The 20,927-nt window shown below is 48.7% G+C and overlaps 1 protein-coding gene and 1 long non-coding RNA gene across 5 annotated transcripts in view; one reads left to right on the top strand and one right to left on the bottom strand.

Moving 5' to 3' along the window:
- Positions 1 to 261: 261 nt before the first annotated feature.
- Positions 262 to 12,790, bottom strand: LOC117311147 (uncharacterized). 4 transcript variants are annotated; one of them, XR_012330298.1, is made up of 5 exons: positions 12,624 to 12,790; positions 9,418 to 9,570; positions 9,043 to 9,154; positions 7,185 to 7,388; positions 262 to 6,769 (listed from the first exon to the last, which is right to left on the bottom strand). It is a non-coding gene; the product is annotated as an uncharacterized lncRNA (long non-coding RNA). The 4 variants fall into 4 exon arrangements; XR_012330297.1 differs by having other exon boundaries at positions 9,043 to 9,570; positions 12,624 to 12,787; XR_004525310.2 differs by lacking the exon at positions 9,043 to 9,154 and having other exon boundaries at positions 12,624 to 12,782.
- Positions 12,791 to 12,803: 13 nt separating this feature from the next.
- The window catches only part of PDE8A (phosphodiesterase 8A), a 134,775-nt gene continuing 126,651 nt past the window's right edge, over positions 12,804 to 20,927 (top strand). Inside the window, exon 1 of the mRNA XM_033852193.2 lies at positions 12,804 to 13,227. Within this exon, the coding sequence (XP_033708084.1) occupies positions 13,015 to 13,227 (213 nt within the window). The 5' untranslated portion in view covers positions 12,804 to 13,014. The remainder of the gene's footprint in view (positions 13,228 to 20,927) is intronic.

Below are 20,927 nucleotides of genomic sequence, written 5' to 3' on the forward strand. Positions count from 1 at the left end.
TCATCTCTATATGAATGGCTTTTTCCTTCCTGGAAGCTTTTAGAATCATTTCTTTATCCTTGGTGTTCTAATGTCATAATGAATCTTTTTCCATTCATTGTGCTGGGAATTAGGTGGGCCTTTTTTTAATTGATATATAATATTATATAAGTTACATGTGTACAATATAGTGATTCACAATTTTTAAAGGTTATACTCCATTTATAATTATTATAAAATATTGGCTATATTCCCTGTATTGTGCAATATATCCTTGTAGCTTATTTTATACCTAAGAATTTATATCTCTAATTCCCCTACCCCTATATTGCCCTTCCCCCCTTCCCTCTCTCCACTGGTAACCACTAGTTTGTTCTCTATATTTGTGTCTGCTTTTTTGTTATATTCACTAGTTTGTTGTATTTTTTAGGTTCCACATATAAGTGATATCACACAGTATTTTTCTTTGTCTGACTTATTTCACTTAGCATCATACCCTCCAACTCCATCCATTTTGCTGCAAATGGCAAAATGTCATTCTTGTTTATGGCTGACTAGTATTCCACTGTGTGTGCGTCACACACAGTGGAATACTAGGTCTCACATCTTCCTTATCCATTCATTTATTGATAAGGGTACTTCCATATCTTGGCAATTGTAAATAATGCTGCTATGAACATTGGGGGTATGTGTATCTTTTCAAGGTGGGCCTTTCAATCTGCAATTTTGTGTCATTAAGCTCTGGGAAGTTTTGTTTTGTTTTGTTTTTAAATTTATTTATTTATTTTTGGCTGCATTGGGTCTTTGTTGCTGCGGGTGTTCTCTAATTGAGGTGAGCGGGGGCTACTCTTCATTGCGGTGCGCGGACTTCTCATTGCGGTGGCTTCTCTCGTCACCAAGCACGGGCTCTAGGCACATGGGCTTCAGTAGTTGTGGCTCACGGGCTCTAGAGCACGGGCTCAGTAGTTGTGGCACACAGGCTTGGTTGCTCTGCGGCATGTGGGATCTTCCCGGACCAGAGATCGAACCCATGTCCCTTGCATTGGCAGGCGGGTTCTTAACCACAGTGCCACCAGGGAAGTCCTCTGGGAAGTTTTTTTAAATCATTCCTTGATAATTTTCTTTCACTTCCTCTATTCTTTTTTCTGGAACTATTATTTGACTGTTGGACCCTCTGGATTTATCGTCTACTTTTCTTACCTTCCTTCTGTGGTCTCTTTGTTTGTGATTTTGTTTGTTTTCTGGAAATTGTCCTTAAACTTATCTTCCAACTTCTCTCTCAACTTTTTTCCTGCTGCTATGATTTTAATTTTCAAATTTCTTCCTTATGATTAGATTTTCTTTGTTTTTAACATCTTGTTTCTGTTTCATGGGTGCAATACCATTCCCTATGTCTCTGAGGATATTAATCATTCTAAGGCATTTTTCTCTGTCCATCTGTGTTGTCTCTGGGCCCTCCATTCCTTTTTGTTTTGTTTTTTAAATTTATTTTAATTTATTTATTATTTATTTATTTTTGGCTGTGTTGGGTCTTCGTTGCTGCACTTGGGCTTTCTCTAGTTGCCGCAGGCTGGGGCTATTCTTCATTGCGGTATGCAGGCTTCTCATTGTGGTGGCTTCTCTTGTTGTGGAGCACAGGCTCTAGGTGTGCGAGCTTCAGTAGTTGTGGCATGTGGGCTCAGTAGTTGTGGCTCGCAGGCTATAGAGCACAGGCTCAGTAGTTGTGGCGCACGGGCTGAGCTGCTCCGCGGCATGTGGGATCTTCCCGGACCAGGGCTCAAACCCATGTCCCCTGCATTGGCAGGCAGATTCTTAACCACTGCGCCACCAGGGAAGTCCTCTAGGGTCATCTTTATCCAGTCCCATACTCCCCTTCAACTCAGAGAAGTTATGAGTGACACAATGAAGCATTTCTTTGAAACAAGAACTGATGTCCATCACTGCGTGAAGGGCTCGCGCAAAGGGGTAAAGGGGTATATGGTAGGAGAGAATGCAGCAGCTTGGGGTCCTGGCTCCACCACACGCATGGTGTGGCCTTGGACAAGTCCCCTCTTGCCCCTTTGAAAAGAGGAGCTGGATCACAAAATGTTAGATCTAAGAAGGACAGGGAAGTTCATCGGGTGGCCTCATATGTCAGGTGGAAGGCTTTGGGCTGCAGATAACAGAAGGCCCAACTAAAAATAGCTTACACAACAAAACTGTTTTACGCCACCTAACAAGGAGTTCAGATGTTGGGCGGTTATGGGATTACACTCAGGATAGCGAGGACACAGATTCTGTCCATCTTTCCACTCTGCTGCCCTCAGGTGTTGGCAGCTCTCCCTCACGGTGGTCAGGTTGCTGAAACAGCACCAGGCATCCCTTTCTTGCCCAGCCATTCTGTAGGCAGAAAGCAGTCAGGTGTCTCTCTCGTGTCTCTATTTTCAGAGTGAGGAAAACCTTCCCAGAAACCCCTCTCCGCACCATCCCCCAGAGACTCCCTACATCCCATTGACCAGGGGTGTGTCGCGAGCTCATGACTAAACCAATCTCTGACACAGGGAAAGGAGTGACTGCGATTGGCTGGAACCCATCAAGCATCACCCCATGGGCTGGGAAGGGCCTGGGAAGCAGGTGAGAGGAGAACGGCTTCCCAGGCCCTTCACGGTGTGTTGGGGAGGAAACACACCGTGTCTGCCATGGTTCAGCTCCTCCTTTCATAGGTGGGGACTGGAGGGGGAGGGGGACTTTCTCAAGTCAGGTCACACAGGAGCTGGTGGCAGTCAGGGGTGAATGCAGTTCTGACTCTTGGGCAGGCTATTTCATCACAACCTGTTGGTCCTGGCCTAGGTGATCTCGAGTCTGGAACTAAAAATCTGATTCCCTCTGAAAACTTTTCTCTCTAGAGTCACCTTAAGTCCATGGGCAGCCTGGGACATAATTCTCCAGAGTTAACTCAAGCCCTTGATGTTTGGCTCAGTAGGAGGTAGACAGTCTTCCCTGCCTTAATGAGAAGTTGCTATGGCTTGGTAGTTAAAAGCTCTGAAGGCAGGCAGAGCAAGATCAGACCCCATCCCTGCCATCCCTGCATTATCCGCTGTTTGTTGAGCCCAGCAGACTACCCCGGCAGCAGCTGGCAGTAACACCTTCTGCCAGTGAGACTGTTTGTAACAGTCACCCTATCAATGATTACATCAATCCATGGCCAGCCAGCAAAATACAAACCACTCGAGATATCTCAGGCAAAGCAGTGTTGATGAGAGGAATTGGCTAAAAGGTGTTGGAAGAGCGGGAGACGCAGAAGCATGACAAGGGTGTTTCCAAAGGGATCAGGAAGCTGCCAGGCCCCAGGAGGACACACACCTTGCTGCTGAGCTGCTAGAGGTGCCGCCCCTATGCTCACCGCCAGCTACTGTTGCCACCAACCCAGCTGCAGCCACTGCCGTGATGCTGCCAGAGCCAGACTGGCTTTTCACTTCCTCCTACATTCTAACCTCTTCTGTGCCTCCATGGGCTGAACCCAACTAGAAACCAGCTGGTCAGAGGAGTGGGATGGAAAAGAAGGGATGGAGGTCCCGTTAGATCCTATGTGGGACAGAAACATGTGAGATGAAGGTGAACAGCATGGATCTCAGAGTCAGAGAGGCCTGGGTTGGTGTCCTTATTCTGTGACCTGGAGCAGGTCACCTCCCCTGTGTGAGTTTTAGTTTCCTCATCTATAAAATAGGCATGGTAATACTCATCTCAGAGTTCTTGTGAAGGCTCAAAAGGAAATGATCGTAAGGAGCTTCAGAAAAGTGGCCAACAGCTTAGAAGGGGCTAGTTCCTGAACCTACCCTGCTCCTGCCTCTCACTTCAGGGCCTTTGTACTCTGTGCTTTCTCTTACCTCTGCCTGGAATGTTCCTTCCTATATACTTTTTAATGTAATTACTTTGTAGCCCAGATAGGACATTTTTAATTGCAAGAGACCAAAATTTAGACCCAAAGAGGCTTAATCAAAAGCAGAAGTGGTTAAAGCCGAAAAGTCCCAGCATAGTTCGGACTTCAGGTATGGCTTGATCAGGGGTTCAAGCAGTAACATCAACACACATTAACTCTGGATTGGATCACGTGCCTATCTCGAAATCAATTTCTGTGGCTGGGGATGTGGTACATACTAAACATTCCACCCAAATAATTTGAGTTGATACTAGGCGTGACTGTGGTTTCCCAGAGGAAAATTAGGTAGCTATAAGGATGAATGGGTGCTGGGCAGGAAAAACAGCTATCCATTCATATTTCAGCTCAGGGAAAACATCCTGGTGCTCACTCTCCTCTGTTCAAGGTTAAGTCATTTCCCACTGTGCTACACAATCAGAGCTCCTTGGACGTCACAGCATTCATCAGCTTATAATTATACTCTGATGGAGTTGAATGAAGGAGGCTGCCTTCCACCCCAGATTATGAGCTCCATTGATAGGCAGGGGCTATTTGGCCATCACTGTATCGGCAGTATCCAGCCCAGTGCCTACACTTGCTAGACGCTCAGCAGAGTCTGTACATGAAGGGATGAATCTGGGACCCCGGTTATTATGAGGCCCAGCCTGCTACTGTGACTTTTTCCAGCTGCACTGCTTCTTAGGCTGGAGTCTTTCCCCTCCAAAGTCTTCTCTCCCCTGCAAGCAGGCTTGGGCACACTTATACAGGACACCCCTCCCGAGAGAAGGGAATGACAGTTTTCCCATGGGAGGTGGGAGGCCTGAGACCCAGAACTCAGGGCGGGTGATTCAGGCCATCAGAAGCAACTTGATGAATCAGAAGAGAGGCCAGAGGAAAAAGGAGGGTTACTTTGGATCAAGAGCTTTAAGAGGAGTGATTCATGATCGTTGCGGCTGACATTTAAAAAGCCCCAAATACTTTCGGTGAACAGTGTGCTGCTTTGCATTTTGCCTCCCGTTTATCCTGGGACTGAAGCAGCCCACAGTCGCTCTGGGGTGTATCATATTCACTTGCTGCTTCTCAAGCGTCAGTGATGTTTCGCTCCTCAGTTTCCCGTATGTAACTTACTATCGCCAAAACTTATTTTCATGGAAGTGCTTGCACAGTAGGGACAGGTTGGGCTTTGGCGTCAGTTAGGGCACAGTGTGCACCCAGGTTCTGCCGTCTGCTCTCTGTGTGACCTAGGACAAGTTACTTAACCTCCCCGAGCCTCCATGTTCTCTCCAATAGCGAAAAGATGACAACATCATCCTCTCAGGGCTTTGGGGATATTTAGACGGGGATGCTTCTTTGTAGCGCAAATTCCAGGTTTAAGCTGTGGCGGGTGGATGGAAGGGGTGGGAAGGAGCATGTGCGTCAGGGGAGGGAGGAGAACGGGGAAGCCGCAGGGCTCTGGGGTCTCCCTGCTCTACCCAGGGGTGAGCGTGAGTCTGAGTCCCCAGTAGAAAATCTGTGAACTGACGCTGGAAGGGCTCTTTGCCCAGATATAAACTCTGCCAGACACAGGGCGCAAACAGCATGCCTTCAGGGCCTAGGAGACAAAGTGAGACACTGTGTGTGTGCGCACACGCGTGTGTATGAAGGTGTAGGGTGACCGGTCGGCCTGGTTTGCCTGGGATTGAGGGTTTCCCAGGGTGCAGGACGTTCAGTGTGAAAACCTGGAGAGGAGAGTCTTGGGCAACCTGAGACGCGGCTGGTGACCCTGTAAGTGTGTCTTTTCCCCGACTTGTGCCTGGAGCCCAGAGGAGCTTCAGCACCCTGAGGACTCCAGGGCCTCAGCTTTCACAGCCTCAGGAGTCGGTGCCAGGGCCCAGCTGTTAACATGGTGTGGGGTGCCAGCAGAAGAGAGAGAGTGGGGGGTGATCTCACTGCCTCACCCCAGACCCCCTCAGACACTCCCAGAAGCAACTGGCTGAAACGTTGCAGGAGGCTGGAGGCCTGCCTTAGTAGAGGGGGAAAGAGCCAGCAAAATGTGGGTCATTACCACCATGGTGACCAAGGTGAGGTCTGGGGAAACATGGGTTCCATATAAGGGCCGAGCCAGAACCCGGCACTTAGCGTGATTTTTGTCATTATATTTTCTATTGGGCCATTGATAGTCTAGAGTACTACTTTTTACTTTTAATCTGGTCACTGTAGGGAAACCTTTCATGTTGAGAACTCTTGAATTGATTTCTGCGTATTCTGAGTATAAAGCGACATTACTTGCCATTAATGATCAGTTTTATCTCCAGTTCTAATTTCTAAGCCACGTCTCATTGCACTTCTCAGACCATCTAGATAACATTGGCTAATAGCAGCGCTGGTTGTTGCCTTTCGTTTTATTTCTGAATCCATTAATTATGCTCTAGTCAAGTGCTTCTTGGTCTTGGGGCACCCTTTAGAGTAGACCCGCTGAGTCCCAGCCCTGGGGAGTGTTCTAGTGCTTCATTATTAAATATCTTGAAAGCTCTTAGCTGGAAATAAATATGCTTCATTGTATTAAAGAAGCATCTTCTGTTTTTAAGAGCCTTTGTAAAGGGTGGGTATTGGGTTATTAAAGACCTGCATCAGCTCTCGTTCTAAAAAACCTCAGTGTCTTCGTCTGTAAAATGGGGGCAGGGGTAGGGGAGCGGGAGGAGCAATAGTAACCACTTCATGGGGCCGTTTTGAGGAATACGTGAGCTCACACACGTGAAGTGCTTGTCACACAGGCTGGCCGGTGTCATCGCTGTCACAGGTTCCATCTCAGGGCTGCCTGGACACACTGCTCTCCTCCTCCAGGCCAGGAGACCCTGTGTTGCTCCCCTGTTCCTGCCCTGAAGGAGGGGCAGTCAACAGCATTCCTGGCCCCTAGAAACCAAGTGCTCTTTTCAGGTGGAATTTGGCTGAGAGCCACAGGCTGGGCGGTTGGGAGGCTGGGTGGGTTGGGATGAGCCCCCAGGGAAAGAACAAGAGCTGGAGGACTTCATGGGTCCTGGCTGTGGCCCATCCAGCTGTGTGACCTTGGCATGTCACTTGACCCCCCTGTGACCTGCTTCTTGAGAAGGCCATTCCTGAGGAAACCTGAGGCCAGTCCCACCTACCCGGGAGGGGGAGTGAGGCCAGGGACGGAGCCAGGGCTGGGGCACTGGGTCCAGGGTAGAGGGAGGCATGGACTGTTGTTATTAAATAACAACATGACCTGCAGGGCAGACCCTGTGAATTTCCCCCAAGATACCAGATTCCTCCCCCGCACTGCCCCATGCTTGTCTCCCCCTGCACACACCTGGACAGTGCACTTTTCAGAGGAGGAAGGCAGAACCGGTCACAGAATTTGTGGGATCCAGTGCGACATGAAGAGAGCTGAGGTGTCAGGACAGCGAGACGGTCCTAGTGGCATCTGGGTCCCTGTATTCTTCTCTTCCGGTATTCTTGGGAAATGAAGCAGTAAGTACCTACCCTGGCTGAACTAGTGGAGTTGGTCTCTGACCTTTACAAACAAATACAGCAGTGTTAGGAATTTGGGACTTTCTCCAGTAGGTGGGAGAGGATATGACCCACTGGTGTGGTGGGAAAGTGTGGATGGAGCCAGGGAGCTGGCACTGGGGGCAGAGCTCCTTGTTGGGAGTGGAGGAGTCTGAGACGGCAGGAGCTAATAAGGTCGTTTTGAGGAAGGGGGTCCACATTAGGTTGTCAATCCTGAGCTCCAGGAGAAACACGAGTACCAAGGTCTGGAGCCAAATAGAGGAGAGAAATGCAGGTGTACGTCTGAATTCTGGAGTGAGAGGACAGCACCTGGGGGCTTCTCTCTACTGTTCTCACCTATAGGAAGTGCTGCTCCCTCCTTACAGTTCTGGCCTAGGGGCGGATCATCCAGTCCCTCCCTTATCTGAGAAAGGCTGGAACATTCAAACACTTTACTAAAGGCTTGGGAGTACAGACAGAAATAAAGATAAGGAGGCCAGGGGCCTGGAGAGGATGATCAACAGAGGCCTTGCATCTGGGGGTGGCTGGATCCCCCTTATCCAGGAGCAGAGGGCATGTCCAAAGAGCTCCCCCTTCTCAGTCCCTCAGCTCAGCCAGGCTCTATGTTTTCATTTCCCCTCATCCCTTCTGGAGCTGGGGTGGGCTGAGGGGTACATAACTTTTTCACCAAGCAATTCAACTTTTAGCAGTCCACCTTACAGAAAAAGATACATTCAAGGATGTTCACGGCAGCCCTGTTTGTGATATCCTAATAGCTGTGTGTGTGTGTATAATATTTAACATAGAAGCAGGTCTGGAAGCATATGGTCCAAACTGTTAACAGTAGTTACCTCTATGGAAGGAAGGGAGTGGGAAGGAAGAGAGACTCTCCTTTGCCTCTGCACACTTTATATACTTCTGCTAAGTTTGCTTTTCCTTTTCCTATTTTTCTAGCATGTATTAATGTGTATATTATAAAATGTGTAATTTTAAAACAATTTAAAAATTACATTGTAGAAATCTAGGGCAGGACAGGAATAAAGACGCAGACGTAGAGAATGGACTTGAGGACACGGAGAGGGGAAAGGGTAAGCTGGGACGAAGTGAGAGAATAGAATTGACATATATACACTACCAAATGTAAAATAGATAGCTAGTGGGAAGCAGCTGCATAGCACAGGGAGATCAGCTCGGTGCTTTGTGATCACTTAGAGGGGTGCGATAGGGAGGGTGGGAGGGAGATGCAAGAGGGAGGGGATATGGGGATATATGTATATATACAGCTGATTCACTTTGTTATACAGCAGAAACTAACCAACATTGTAAAGCAATTATACTCCAATAAAGACATTAAAAAAATTACATTGTACAAAAGTTTGAAAGCTAGAGAAATGAACCTGGTGAAGTCTGATGCCACAGATTTGTAGGGGTATTGAACCTCGGGGTCATTTTATTTCCTCCAGCAGTTGCTGGCAGTCTGTGCGGAGACCTGGAGGAAGGTGGTGTGGAAAGGACCCAGGAGAAGGTGGGAGCTAAGATGCAGGCGCTCAGTAATTATTCTAGGCACCTGATGTCAGTTAGCCCATTTAATCCCTGAGAGGTAGATATCCTTAATCCCAGATTTACAGTAGAGGAAAGCAGCTTGGAGAGGGGATGTTTGGCAGGGTTGGGGTTCACACCTCAGGGTGCAGGATCTCTCCCACTTGTGGCTGCTTCAAGTCCAGTTCAATGGGGAAGGCGAGGAGAGGAGTAGAAAACTGAGTGCCAATAGCAGTCTTTGAACGCTGACTCCTGGGTGGAGGAGGAAATAAAGCCAGGAGGGAGCATCGGTTGTAAAAAGGGTCAGCTTAAGTGTAAGAGGTGTGGAAACGGAGTCGGTTTGGGTTTTAGATAGAATAAAACTGTGTGGGACCCTGCATCTTCATGTCTCTCATGAACTGGTGAAGCGGCCATGAGGACTGAGGAGTCTCCTGGGAATGGCCTGTGCTAGTGGGTGGGTGGGGGCCCACGCTGGCCTCTGTCCCTTGGGTGACTTCTTTCCCGGCCCCACTGACCTCATGCCTGAGACCGCAGAGTAAGAACTGCTCGAGGGGACTTCCTTGGCGATCCAGTGGTTGAGACTTCGCCTTCCAGTGCAGGGCTATGTGGGTGGGGTGGGGTGGGGTGCCGGTTGGATCCCTGGTTGGGGAGCTGGGATCCACTTGCCTCTGGCGAAGGAGCCAAAACACAAAACAGGAGCAATATTGTAACAAATACAATAAAGACTTTAAAAATGGTCCACATTAAAAAAAACAAAAACCAAACTGGGGGCTTCCCAGGTGGCGCAGTGGTTGAGAGTCCGCCTGCCCATGCAGGGGACACGGGTTCGTGCCCCGGTCTGGGAAGATCCCACATGCCGCGGAGTGGCTGTGCCCGTGAGCCATGGCCGCTGAGCCTGCGCGTCTGGAGCCTGTGCTCCGCAACGGGAGAGGCCACAACAGTGAGCGGCCCGCGTACCGCAAAAAAAAAACCCAAAAAAACACCAAACTGAAGTTGACCTTCAACTACAATTCTGAGCCTGGTGGGCATCAAGCACCTCTGCTTGGGGGAATGGATTGGGGGGTGGTGGAGGAGTATGTTCTCCTGCGTGCCATGGAACTTCCGGGTACCCACATGGCTGGGGGTGCCTCTCCTGCAGCAGGAGTGGGATGGTTCGTGAGCCCCCTACATACCACACGGGCTGGGATTCTTCATAGGGGATCAGGAGTCCTGGGTGAGCCAGTGGGTGGCCCATGCCAGTGAGGTTTGGGTTAGTTCTGTCATTGTGACCCCTTTTGTGTCCCCTGTCACTGAGGTCTGGGGAAACTGGGTAGAGAAGTGTTCAGGGACCTCAAGGTGCAGATTATGGCCAGGGAAGGAGGGGTGGGGTGGAACTGATGTTAGGCAGTTGAAGCTGAGATGGGGGGTGGCGGGGAGAGACTGTGACTTCCTGGAGTGTCCCAGGCTGAGTTCCAGAGTATGGATGAAAGTGAGTGGGCGGTTGTTCCTTGTGACCCCAGAAGTGGGCAGAGGACTCCTGCCGTTGCTGTCTGCTCCTGCTTTGTTCTTAGCCTTAGCTTTCTAAGTCTAGAGTCTCCAAATTGCAGAGCTGGAAATCAGTTAACGCTGCTATCCAACAGGTCTCTGGCAACAGAGAGGGCAAGAGTCCAGCTCAGGACAGCAAAGGGCAGCGCAGGAGGCCAGCGAGGCGGGGCTGGGGATAAGGGTCCCCACCCCGAATTAGAGCAGGGCTCAAGGATTTCCAAGGTGAGCCCAGGACACCGAGGTCCTGCCTGCGAAGGGGAGCCCAGAGGGCAGCCTGAAGCCCCTGGAGGAGGCAAGGTCAGTGCCGGGAGTCATCAAGGCCCGGCTTCTCAGTGAGGTGGGGAGGGGAGGACAGAGGGCGTGAGATAGACTTTCAAGCACTCTGACGGTTCAAAGCGTTTTCTTCACCAGTTACTCTTTATTTAGAAGAGTGCAGATTCTGCCTGGAAAAATTACATTCAAAACCCAGCAAAACAGAGGCAGAAAACACTACAATTGATGGTAAATTTCTTTTTCTGTGTCTTTCAAGACATCTTCTTTGAGCCGCTGGTACTTTTATAAGGCGTGGAGGCACATATAAGATTGCTAAATGTGCTTATGCTAAATGTGCTTAAACTTGATAGTGTAAGTTAGGTGCCAGTGGTTTGGGCCCGCTCGGCTAGTAAAGAGGGCCAATAGCACAGAACTGCCCTCGGGTTACCCGGCCTTTGAGCTCTGCCGCCCTCGGGAAACTGCCCGGTGCGCATCTCCAGCCCGGGATAACCCTGCTCGACGGGCGCCAGGGCTGTGGATCTTAGGCTCGTCTTGAAGCCCGAGTCACCACAGGGAACTCGCCTCCTGAGCCCGTCTGGCAGTCTCAGCGCTGCAACAGGGACTCCAGCCCGGAGCACGCGTCCGGGTCTTTACAGTAGCCGGGCTGGAGGCGGGAGCCCTGGCACCTCAGGGTCGTGCCAGGGCCGCGCTAGGAAAGGTGTGGACGGCGGGAGAGGAAAGGGACCCGTCGCGTCGGGGTCTCGGCTGACCGGGAGCCGCAGGGAGGGCGGGAGAAAGGGCGGGTCCGAGGTGGGCTGCTCCGGGGTCCTTGATGGACGCCCAGGAGTGCCACCCTCTCGCTGATCGTGGGAGGAGACCCAGGCACAGAGAGGCTAAGTGATTCGCTCAAAGTCACACAGCGAGCCGCTGGCGATATGTGTGGGATGTAGTTCTGCCAACGCGTCTCGCGTCATCACAGGCCGCGCCCGGCACGGCGGACGCCTGGTTCTGCTCCCGCAAGCAAGGAGCCTTTGGGGCCTTGGGCGCCCCGTCCTTTGGTTAAGAGGAGAGTGGGACGGCATCCCCAGCTTGCCCCTAAATGTAGCTTCTTAGCATCCCAGCATCACAGCCTCCCGGTCGCCTGTGTAGGCGGGCATGGTGCTCCAGGTCTTGGCGCCGGAGGGAACGCACAAGGACTGCGGCCCCCGACAATGACGCCGGACCCCACCTGCCTGGGACCACCCGAAACAGAGGTCCTTCCACCGGCCTCTTTTAATGGCTCCGAGATAGTGACCGTTATCTCTACTTATGTATTAGTCATGCAGCTGCTAAGTTATGGAGCCGGAGCCGGTTTTCGAACCCATTGGTCTGGGTTTTGGTGGCCGCAGGCTGGAGATCAGAGCCCACCGGCCCGGGGTGGCTGTGTGTGGCCTTGGGCAAGTCTTTCTCCCCGCTGCCGGGTAGCGCGCCCCTTCCGTCGTGGCCGCGCCTGCTCAGTGGCGGGAGGGGCCCGGGAGGAGGCGGCGGGCGCCCCAGCTGCTTTGCATTGACGCCAGCACCCGCTGGAGGTCACAGCTGGGGGCTGGGCGCGGCGTACTGCCGGGAAGACCCGGCCCGGTTAACGGAGCCGGAGCCGCTCCGCCCGCAGCTCCCGGGTGAGCGCCGCCGCTTCAGTGCTTCTCGACGGCACGGCTTCAGATCCGACTGGAGCCGAGGTCTCTCCTTCCCTACCCGGGCGGACGCTGCCTCGCCGCCCCGACCGGCTTCCTCCGGCCCCTACCCCTCAACGGCGAGAGATCTAGGCTAGCTTTCTCCGCCACCAGCCCTGGGACCAGGAGCATTTATTTATTCGCGGAGCGGCGTGGGTGCCCGAGCCTCGAGAGTCGGCTGCTAAAGCGCCGCGGAGCGGGAACGGGGCGGTGAGCGGGCGCAGCAGGAAACTCACCTCCCTCGGGGGTCGTGCCGCCCCACGGCGCGGACTCGCCTGCTCTCGGGTCGGGAGAGCTCAAATCTCCTCCCCCGAAATTCCCCGGAAGCGCGGCGCGGCCGAGGCGAGCGCGGCGATGTAAGGGAGGAGGCTAACGGCTCCTGCTTCAGGAAGGGCACGTTCGGAGGGGCGGCCGCGGTGCGCTGCCCGCCCCACCGCCCCCTCCCTACCGGCCCCTCCCCACCGCCGCAGCTGCTGCTCCCGCACTGCGATAAAAGGTGCGGCCGCACTTCCTGGCGCGAGACCGGCGCTCGCCGCCGCCCGCTCAGGCGGCTGCGAGGCGGCGGGCTGGCCGTTTACTGACCGTTTCGCGGCTACCCGCCAGCGTGTCGGAGACGCCGCCTCCAGCATGGGCTGTGCCCAGAGCATCCACGCTTCCGAGAGCCGGGTGGTGTACCACGGCGGCAACGAGGCCGAGGACGCGCCGGGCCCCGCGGCGCCGCCGTTGCAGCCCGGCGGGCCGCGCCTCCCACCCGGCCAGACGACGACCGCCTCGGCCCGGTCCTGCGGCTCCAGCCTCGTGGAGTCCGAGTCAAGCGTTGGCAGCAGCAACGGCAGCACGGTAAGGGGTGCCGGGCGGGCAGGGGCTTCGAGGCTTTGGTCCGCGGTGAAATTCGGGCTCCGTGGCGCGGCAGGTTTCCCACAGGGACGGGTGGGGCTCCCTCCCGGGCCGCGGTGCCCTGTCGCCCGGCTTTGGATGACTTTGACGGACGCCAGCGGGCCGTCTTGCCAGGGCAGCGACTGGAGGCGGACCAGCCCTAGTCCTGGGCACCGTGCTTAGTAGAGTTGTGCTTAAGACGCTTTCCGAGCCGCGGCTTCGGTCCCTGGGACACATCCGACCCGACGTGTCGAGCAGGAGGGACCTCTGTGAACTTGACCCAGGCTCTTGAATCCATTATCTCCCAAACAGCGGGTACAGAGGAACACCGCCCCCCTCCCCCCCCCCCCCCCCCGACACCAGCCCAGGATATTCTGGCGCGACCCTGAACGTTAAGTCAGTGTGAACTTTGTTCCTTTGGTTCTCGTGGTGGAAAGGGAAGGCCGGCTGGCACTGTGAAGCCGGGGTACTGGACCCTACCACCGTGTTGCGTTTTCCCTCTGTCAGCTTTGCACAAGCATGCAGTTGCAGTTTTCCATTTTCTTTGGGACTATTAAAATGTAATCTGGAACATCAGCTTTGCTTCATTGCACATGTATTTGAGGTTCACTTTCATTAGCATGCATGTTGTACCTGAAGCATATGTAATTAGAAAATAGTATCAGAAACGCGATTTTTGAAGCGTTCAGCAGAACAAGGTTAATTTTTTATTAAGCGGTCTTACTGGGACAGTTTGTGACTGTGTTTTTAAATTGCATGTCTTCTCCAGCGCCTATTGCCTTGGCTATGTTTTGTCAGAGTTTCTGGGCTTAGTCTTTGTTAAGGTTTTCTAAAGGGAAGGTATTTTTCCTTTTTAGAAAAAGGAAAAAAATGTTCATGAAGGCAGACTGCAGCAGCTTTCGGGTTCTCTGATTTGAAATGTTAGAGCTGGAATTCACGCGTTGGTTTATGTGTTATTAAACTAGGGGAAAATATTCCTGTATGAATGGCTGCAGATTGTTGAGGATCATCCCTCTGGTTGCTGCTGTGTTTTAAGAGTCATTTGCAAAACTGTCTTGATTTTCTTGCTTATTGAGTACTGCTAGACCTCCCAAATTAGAGGGATAGAAATTGGTTCATTTTCTGTCTTAAATTACTAGCAGTCATCATGCCTTTTCTATAAAAGTGAAAAGTCTTTTTCAGTGTTGCATAACACAGATGAAGTGATTTCTCCCCCTGTCTTGCGCTATCTAAAAATTCAAATTCATTCTGATGATCAGATTTGGATTCCTTCTCCTACAGAGTCTTTGTAGAAACCTGTGATAGTTTTAAACTATTAACCTAAGCTGCTCTTAATGTCACTGTAATGCTTGTATGTTAAGCTACCTAACTGGCTTAAAAAAAAAAAAAAAAGACGTCACAGGTGAAGTTGAATCTGGAAGCTTTAACAGCTTTCACGTGTTTGACCCAAATCTGATATTGGTTATCTTGCATTAACTAATATCAAACTTTTAGTCACTAACATAGCTTTTTAAGAAAGAGTCCTGGGTCCTGGGTCCCGAATTCACCCAGGTGTCTTGTAAGCATTTCCAGTGTAGCAGCTTGCTCTTCTGCCATCCACATTGCCTAGAGGTCCCCTGTGTTTCTAAGAGTCTCAAGTATTCTGCCCATTGTCAGACCATTGTCTTGAGTTGGGGTCCAGAAAAATACATTCATCATTACAGTGCTTAATCCACTGGTATGCGTATAGTAGGTGTTAAATAAATGTTTGTTGAGTTTCATTTTTGTGGTTAACTGAAGAAAGTTTTTCAGTCCCTGGAATTGGATTCCATGAAACCTCCAATGTAGGCTTTAAGGTTAGGTTTTTCAGGAGGAGGAGTCAAATTATAAATAACCCCACAACCATAGAAATAATAGTCCCATGCTTGTTATTCATGAACTATATATGTTGATACCACATCTCAGTTACAGATATTTGTAATTAGGCATATCAGATAATAGGCAGAGGTAAATATCAGCATTCTTTTAGTTCAGTATTTTTTCTTTAAGGAAATGAATCTTTTGAAATTAAGATATTCAATATACTTTGGAAATTTAAAAACCCATGTTTAGGGAAGATAAGTTTTCAGCAGTTTAGCAAAGTCAAATTATTGTATAATGAATTTGAATTCCTTTATATTAACATATCAAGATCCAATTTTAGTTCATTAAAAATATTTTTCTTAAAAATATATTAAGTTAGCTTATTGTTGAGTGAATTCCAGTCAGAAATTCATTGGGGAAGTTTTTGTATTTCTATAGCATATAGTAAACACCAGTTCATCAGAATGCTTGGGAGATTGATAATCAATTGCATTCTCGGATTAATCATCCCCTACACCTGTAGCGTATCCCACATGTGTTCCATGAAGCAATTTGTGGACTGTTAATAAGTATTAAATGAATAAAGTGTCCGTGGTCAAATTAGTTTGGGAATTACTGGCTCAGACTAAGTTTGGCAGATTTCTTTCATACAGGATTTGTCAGAAAGCTTAATTTCCTAAAATGCACTGTGAATCTCCAAGTGGTGTTTAGAGTGTGCAACACTTCCCAAACGTGTTTGATTATGGAGCCCATTTGTTGAGGTATATCTTAGGCCACATGTTAAGACACGATTCCTAACATGAGATACCGACATTCAAAGTACAAGAAATGTACTTAACAGTAAAACTCAATAAACATAATCTGCTTCTTAATGATTCCAAAGGTACTTTAGGATCTTGTAATACATTAGACTGGGTCATCTTTATGAACGTATTTAAGTATTACTAAAAAATACTCTGGCTGTTTATCCATTTCAGTCTATGTGGTTACAGATAATGAATGCTGTGTTCAGTTTGAACACTTACAGTTTTGTATCAGGATGCACTCTAAACTGTAACGTTTAATACTTTCTTGTCAGTCTTTAGATTTACTCCGTTTTCCCTTTCCTTAGCTAGGACTTTGAGTTGCCCTTGAAAGATTTATGTGAGTATCCGAGGAGACCCTACGCTCACCCTCCCTCCCTTTTTGCGAACACCTAGTGCACTGCTGAAGACGGATGCCCTCCCCACCGTGTGTCGCCGATCAGCTCTGTGAGGGGCAGTCACGTCTGTTTTGTTCCCTGCTGTGTCCCCCCACACATTAGGCCTTCCACGAACATTGGTTGAATTGGAGAATTGTGTGGACTAGACTGTAGAAGTGAAAACTCCAGCCAGCCCATATAAAGGAGAAATAGAAACCAGTTTTAACTAGCGTGGAGGCTGTAGGTTTAGATTTGGTTTTTGGAAGTCTCTTTCAGAGCATTTGTGCTCAGGGAATAATGTATTTCCACCCTGGTAAGCCCAGTAGATTTCCCTATAGAGATTTAAGGATTAGTGCAGCTGGGTGGGCAGAACACAACAGGTGACAGATGATGGCGTGGTCACACGCTAACCTCTAACCAGGGGTTACTGCCTTCAGCTCTCAGACCGATTCTCCATTTGTCTATCTCTAGTATTTGCTTGTGTCATTTTTTTCCCCCACGTAGTTTTCTCTTATTTTTCACCACCTTCCCCTTCTTCCTAGTCTTCCTCCCTCCTTTTCCCTGCCAGCCCACCATCCTCCACAAAACTGGTGAAATTACCCACCCTAGTCCACCAAAGTTTAGTGGTTTCTTGGTGTTTCCTAGCTATGGAATAAAATTTGTTGCCTGCTCTTGACATACAGCGTGGATTAATCAAATTTTTATATTTTCCTAAAAGAAAGTGAATTTTTTCTTTGTGTGTGACCTGAGTGACCCCCACCCCTGCAACTAGGGGTCACCGGCCCTTGGTAGATTATCTGGAGTTACCGAAAGTTTCCCTGTGAAAGTGTGGTTGAGAAAATGAGACCCAACTTTCTGTTCCTGAAATAGTGACTATAATTTTATCTTGAGCTCATGGGCTGTGAGTTCTGTCATCGTTGTGTTCTTATGCCTTTTGGTGTATAGAATCTCATTATCTTGCCAGGCCTAGCTATAAAGATAACTGCTTTAAAAATTTTTCTTGAATGCCTATTATATACATAAAGTGCTTTGTATTTTATATATATATATATATATATATATATATATATATATATATTTAGTGCTTAATATCATTGCCACCATAACTCTAACTTCTTAAGAGTGATGTTATGAATGTCACAGCTCTATCGGCTCAGACCTGCCCTGGGCTGGCCCTGACCCTATCCTTGCTGAAGCGAGTGTTGGGATGGGACCTGTGGTCCCTTCTGGCACAAATGTTCCCTGTGAAGTGGCTTATGACACTGGTTTTCTCTTGGACGGCTTGCCTGTTTGGATTGAGTTCTTCAGTAAGGGAAGGTTTGTGATGTGAGACCGCAGGGTGAGGCAGACATCTCAGAATAACCTAAAATGCCTTAATGGGCAGAGTATTTTTAAAAATTAACATAAAAAGAAATCAAAGAACAGAGGGAGAAGTTGCTTAGGACATGAGTAAGCCCTTGGTGGTATCCAAAGTCAGTGGCTTCAGCCTGGTTTCTCAACACAGTGGGATGGTAGGAGGCATTGGACTCTGAAGTTCTTAGAGAGTAGACTGTTCATATGAGTAATATCCCCCTTTCCTTGATGCCTCCTACGTGGTAGGCACTGTGCTGGATGCCTTTCAGATATAATCTCATTTCAACCCTGTGAGGTGGCTAGTGTCATTTCCCTTTTGCAGATAAGGCGCCAGAGGTTAGAAACTCACCCAAGGCCGTACATTAAGCTGGGATTCAAAGCCATTGCTCCTGGTGCTTACCTCCTGGCTTGTTGCTCTGAGAACCACCTGTCTCTATTACATCTACCATTCTGTGGCCTTCTGCTAGGCAACAGACATCGCAGGTCCGCCTGGGTTTTAAGCAGGCATCCTGAATCTGTGTTATTAAGATTTTGTTAAGTCTTGACTTACTGGGGCAGTTGGTTCCAGCCCTACCTTAGGTTCCCATGTTTGTGGAAGTCGCAGCCATATTCAGCCCTATCCCAGTTAATTCCTCAAGTAAGGCATATTGTGAGGCCCTCTGATCTGTCCTCTTCACTCTCTAAAATGAGTTGGCAGGCATCCCTCAGGGGTACTTTTTCCTCTCCCTCGTGCTCAGGCTGCAGGTAGCCTTCCTTAGCCAGGACCTCTGTAGGAGCCAGCCTGGAGTGCAGCCCCTCGCCCCCTTCTTCTGCCCACAGTTCTGCACATACATATCCTCCCAGACTTAGGCCCAGCTGAAATCTTTCTTGAGGCCCTGGTTATGCTTGCACTCTCTTTCCCCGGCTCTAGGGACTTTCTCCTATAGCCCTTGTGGGCTCGGTTTTCTCTTTTGAGCCTCTGACTGGATTATAGGCCACTTGAGGGCAAGGACTGTGTCCTAGTTTCATTACGGTTCCCCAAGTGTCTGGCACACTAAGTAAATGTTCGGATAAATACACCAGTCTCTAAGACTGAAAGGGCTTTTATTCATATTCCACGGGTCTATCTCACCTGTTTAAATTTAACCAAAATTATTGGAGTGTGTTGTTAAATGTTTTAATAAAAAGCCAAAATACCCTGAAGCCAGTGATTCATCTGTGGGAGGGATTAGTAAAGCTTTTGCCTCTCATTTTGGCCGTGTCAGGGTTGAGCAGTGTTCCTGGGTCTCGTCCTTCTCTTCTACTTTTGTTCTGCTCTGCTAAGAAGAGTGGTGGAATATCTTGTCAGAGAGCTGTTTTGACAAGTTTTGTATTGCAGTTTCTTAGCTACAGGCCTCGTATGCAGTTTGCCCATCTATATAGACAGGAAGGATATCACAGATTTCCCCAGAATTTGGGGATGGCCTCAAAGAACTCAGCAAGGGGGGCTTGCCAGTTCTTTTATTCTGTGTGGGTTGGAAGCGCACCTTCAGTCTGTTGAGTTCATGCTCATTTACTGTCTGCGTGCCTCTCCCTTTCATGTCCTGCTAGTGTAAGTACAACAGCTGCTTCAGCCTTGTCACTCTGCTCATGGGACAAGCAAAGGGCTGGTGGCACATCAGCAGTTTCCACGTGGTCTTCAAATGTTTGCGGTTGCCGGCAGGTCCCTCGTTGAGGTGTGTTTGAAAGAACAGAGGTGGAGGAGCCGGAGGTGTTTGTTTTTAAGTCCAGCACTGTGAGGTACCGGCTGTGTAATATTTGGCAAGTTCTGATCCTAAGTTTTCTCAAGCATAAAATGAGACTAGAATACCTGGGTTTTGGTGAGGATCACTTAAAATAATCTGTGTGAAAGTGTTTTGTAAACTCCAAAGCACCAGTACATGTAAGGATCTTTTTCTTTCAGTTACCTTTTTCAAAGGCAAACTTCACTCAAATATATATGCTTCTTTTTGTTTTTTGCTAAATTTTTTAAAAGATTTTTGTTTTTTGATGTGGACCATTTTTAAAGTCTTTACTGAATTTATTGCAACATCGCTTCTGTTTTATGTTTTGGTTTTTGGACCGCGAGGCATGTGGGATCTTAGCTCCCCGACCAGGGATCGAACCCACACCACTTGCTTTGGAAGGCAAAGTCTTAACCACTGGACCACCAGGGAAGTCCCTATCTGCTTATTTTTTAAAGCACATCTCTTCCTTTTTAAAATATATTTTTGTCTTTTCCCTAATATTTTATTGTGAAAATTTTCAAACATACAGCAAAGTTGAAAATTACCGCGTGTATACCTACCACCTAGATTCTGCTGTTAACACTTTCTTTTATTTGCTTTACCACTTCTCTCTATCCCTTTATCCACCCAGAAATCCATTTTACTTTTGGAGTCATTTCCAAGTAAGTTCCACATATCAGTATACGTGACTCCTGAACACTTCAGTATGCATATCACCTAGAATTAAAAATTTACCTTTTTTTTTTTTGTACAAGTGTGTATGCTCCTGTAATGCAAATCTCTGTCAGGATACAGAATATTACCATCACCCCAGAAAGTTCTCTGTGTTCCTCTTGCATTCCTAACCCCACCCACTAACAACCACAGGTTGTTTTTTTTTTAACATCTTTATTGGAGTATAATTGCTTTACAATGGTGTGTTAGTTTCTGCTTTATAACAAAGTGAATCAGTTATACATATACATATGTTCCCATATGTCTTCCGTCTTGTGTCGCCCACCCTCCCTATCCCACCCCTCTAGGTGGTCACAAACCACCGAGCTGATCTCCCTGTGCTATGCGGCTGCTTCCCACTAGCTATCTATTTTACGTTTGGTAGTGTATATATGTCCATGCCACTCTCTCACTTTGACCCAGCTTACCCTTCTCCCTCCCCATATCCTCAAGTCCATACTCTAGTAGGTCTGTGTCTTTATTCCCGTCTTACCCTTGGGTTCTTCATGACCTTTTTTTTTTTTCTTAGATTCCATGTATATGTGTTAGCATACGGTATTTGTCTTTCTCTTTCCGACTTACTTCACTCTGTATGACAGACTCTAGGTCCATCCACCTCACTAAAAATAACTCAATTTCGTTTCTTTTTATGGCTGAGTAATATTCCATTGTATACATGTGCCACATCTTCTTTATCCATTCATCCAATGATGGACACTTAGGTTGCTTCCATCTCCTGGCTATTGTAAACAGAGCTGCAGTGAACATTTTGGTACATGACTCTTTTTGAATTATGGTTTTCTCAGGGTATATGCCCAGTAGTGGGATTG

Source organism: Tursiops truncatus, chromosome 2 (genome assembly GCF_011762595.2).
Source record: "Tursiops truncatus isolate mTurTru1 chromosome 2, mTurTru1.mat.Y, whole genome shotgun sequence".
Classification (NCBI taxonomy): Eukaryota; Metazoa; Chordata; class Mammalia; order Artiodactyla; family Delphinidae; genus Tursiops; species Tursiops truncatus.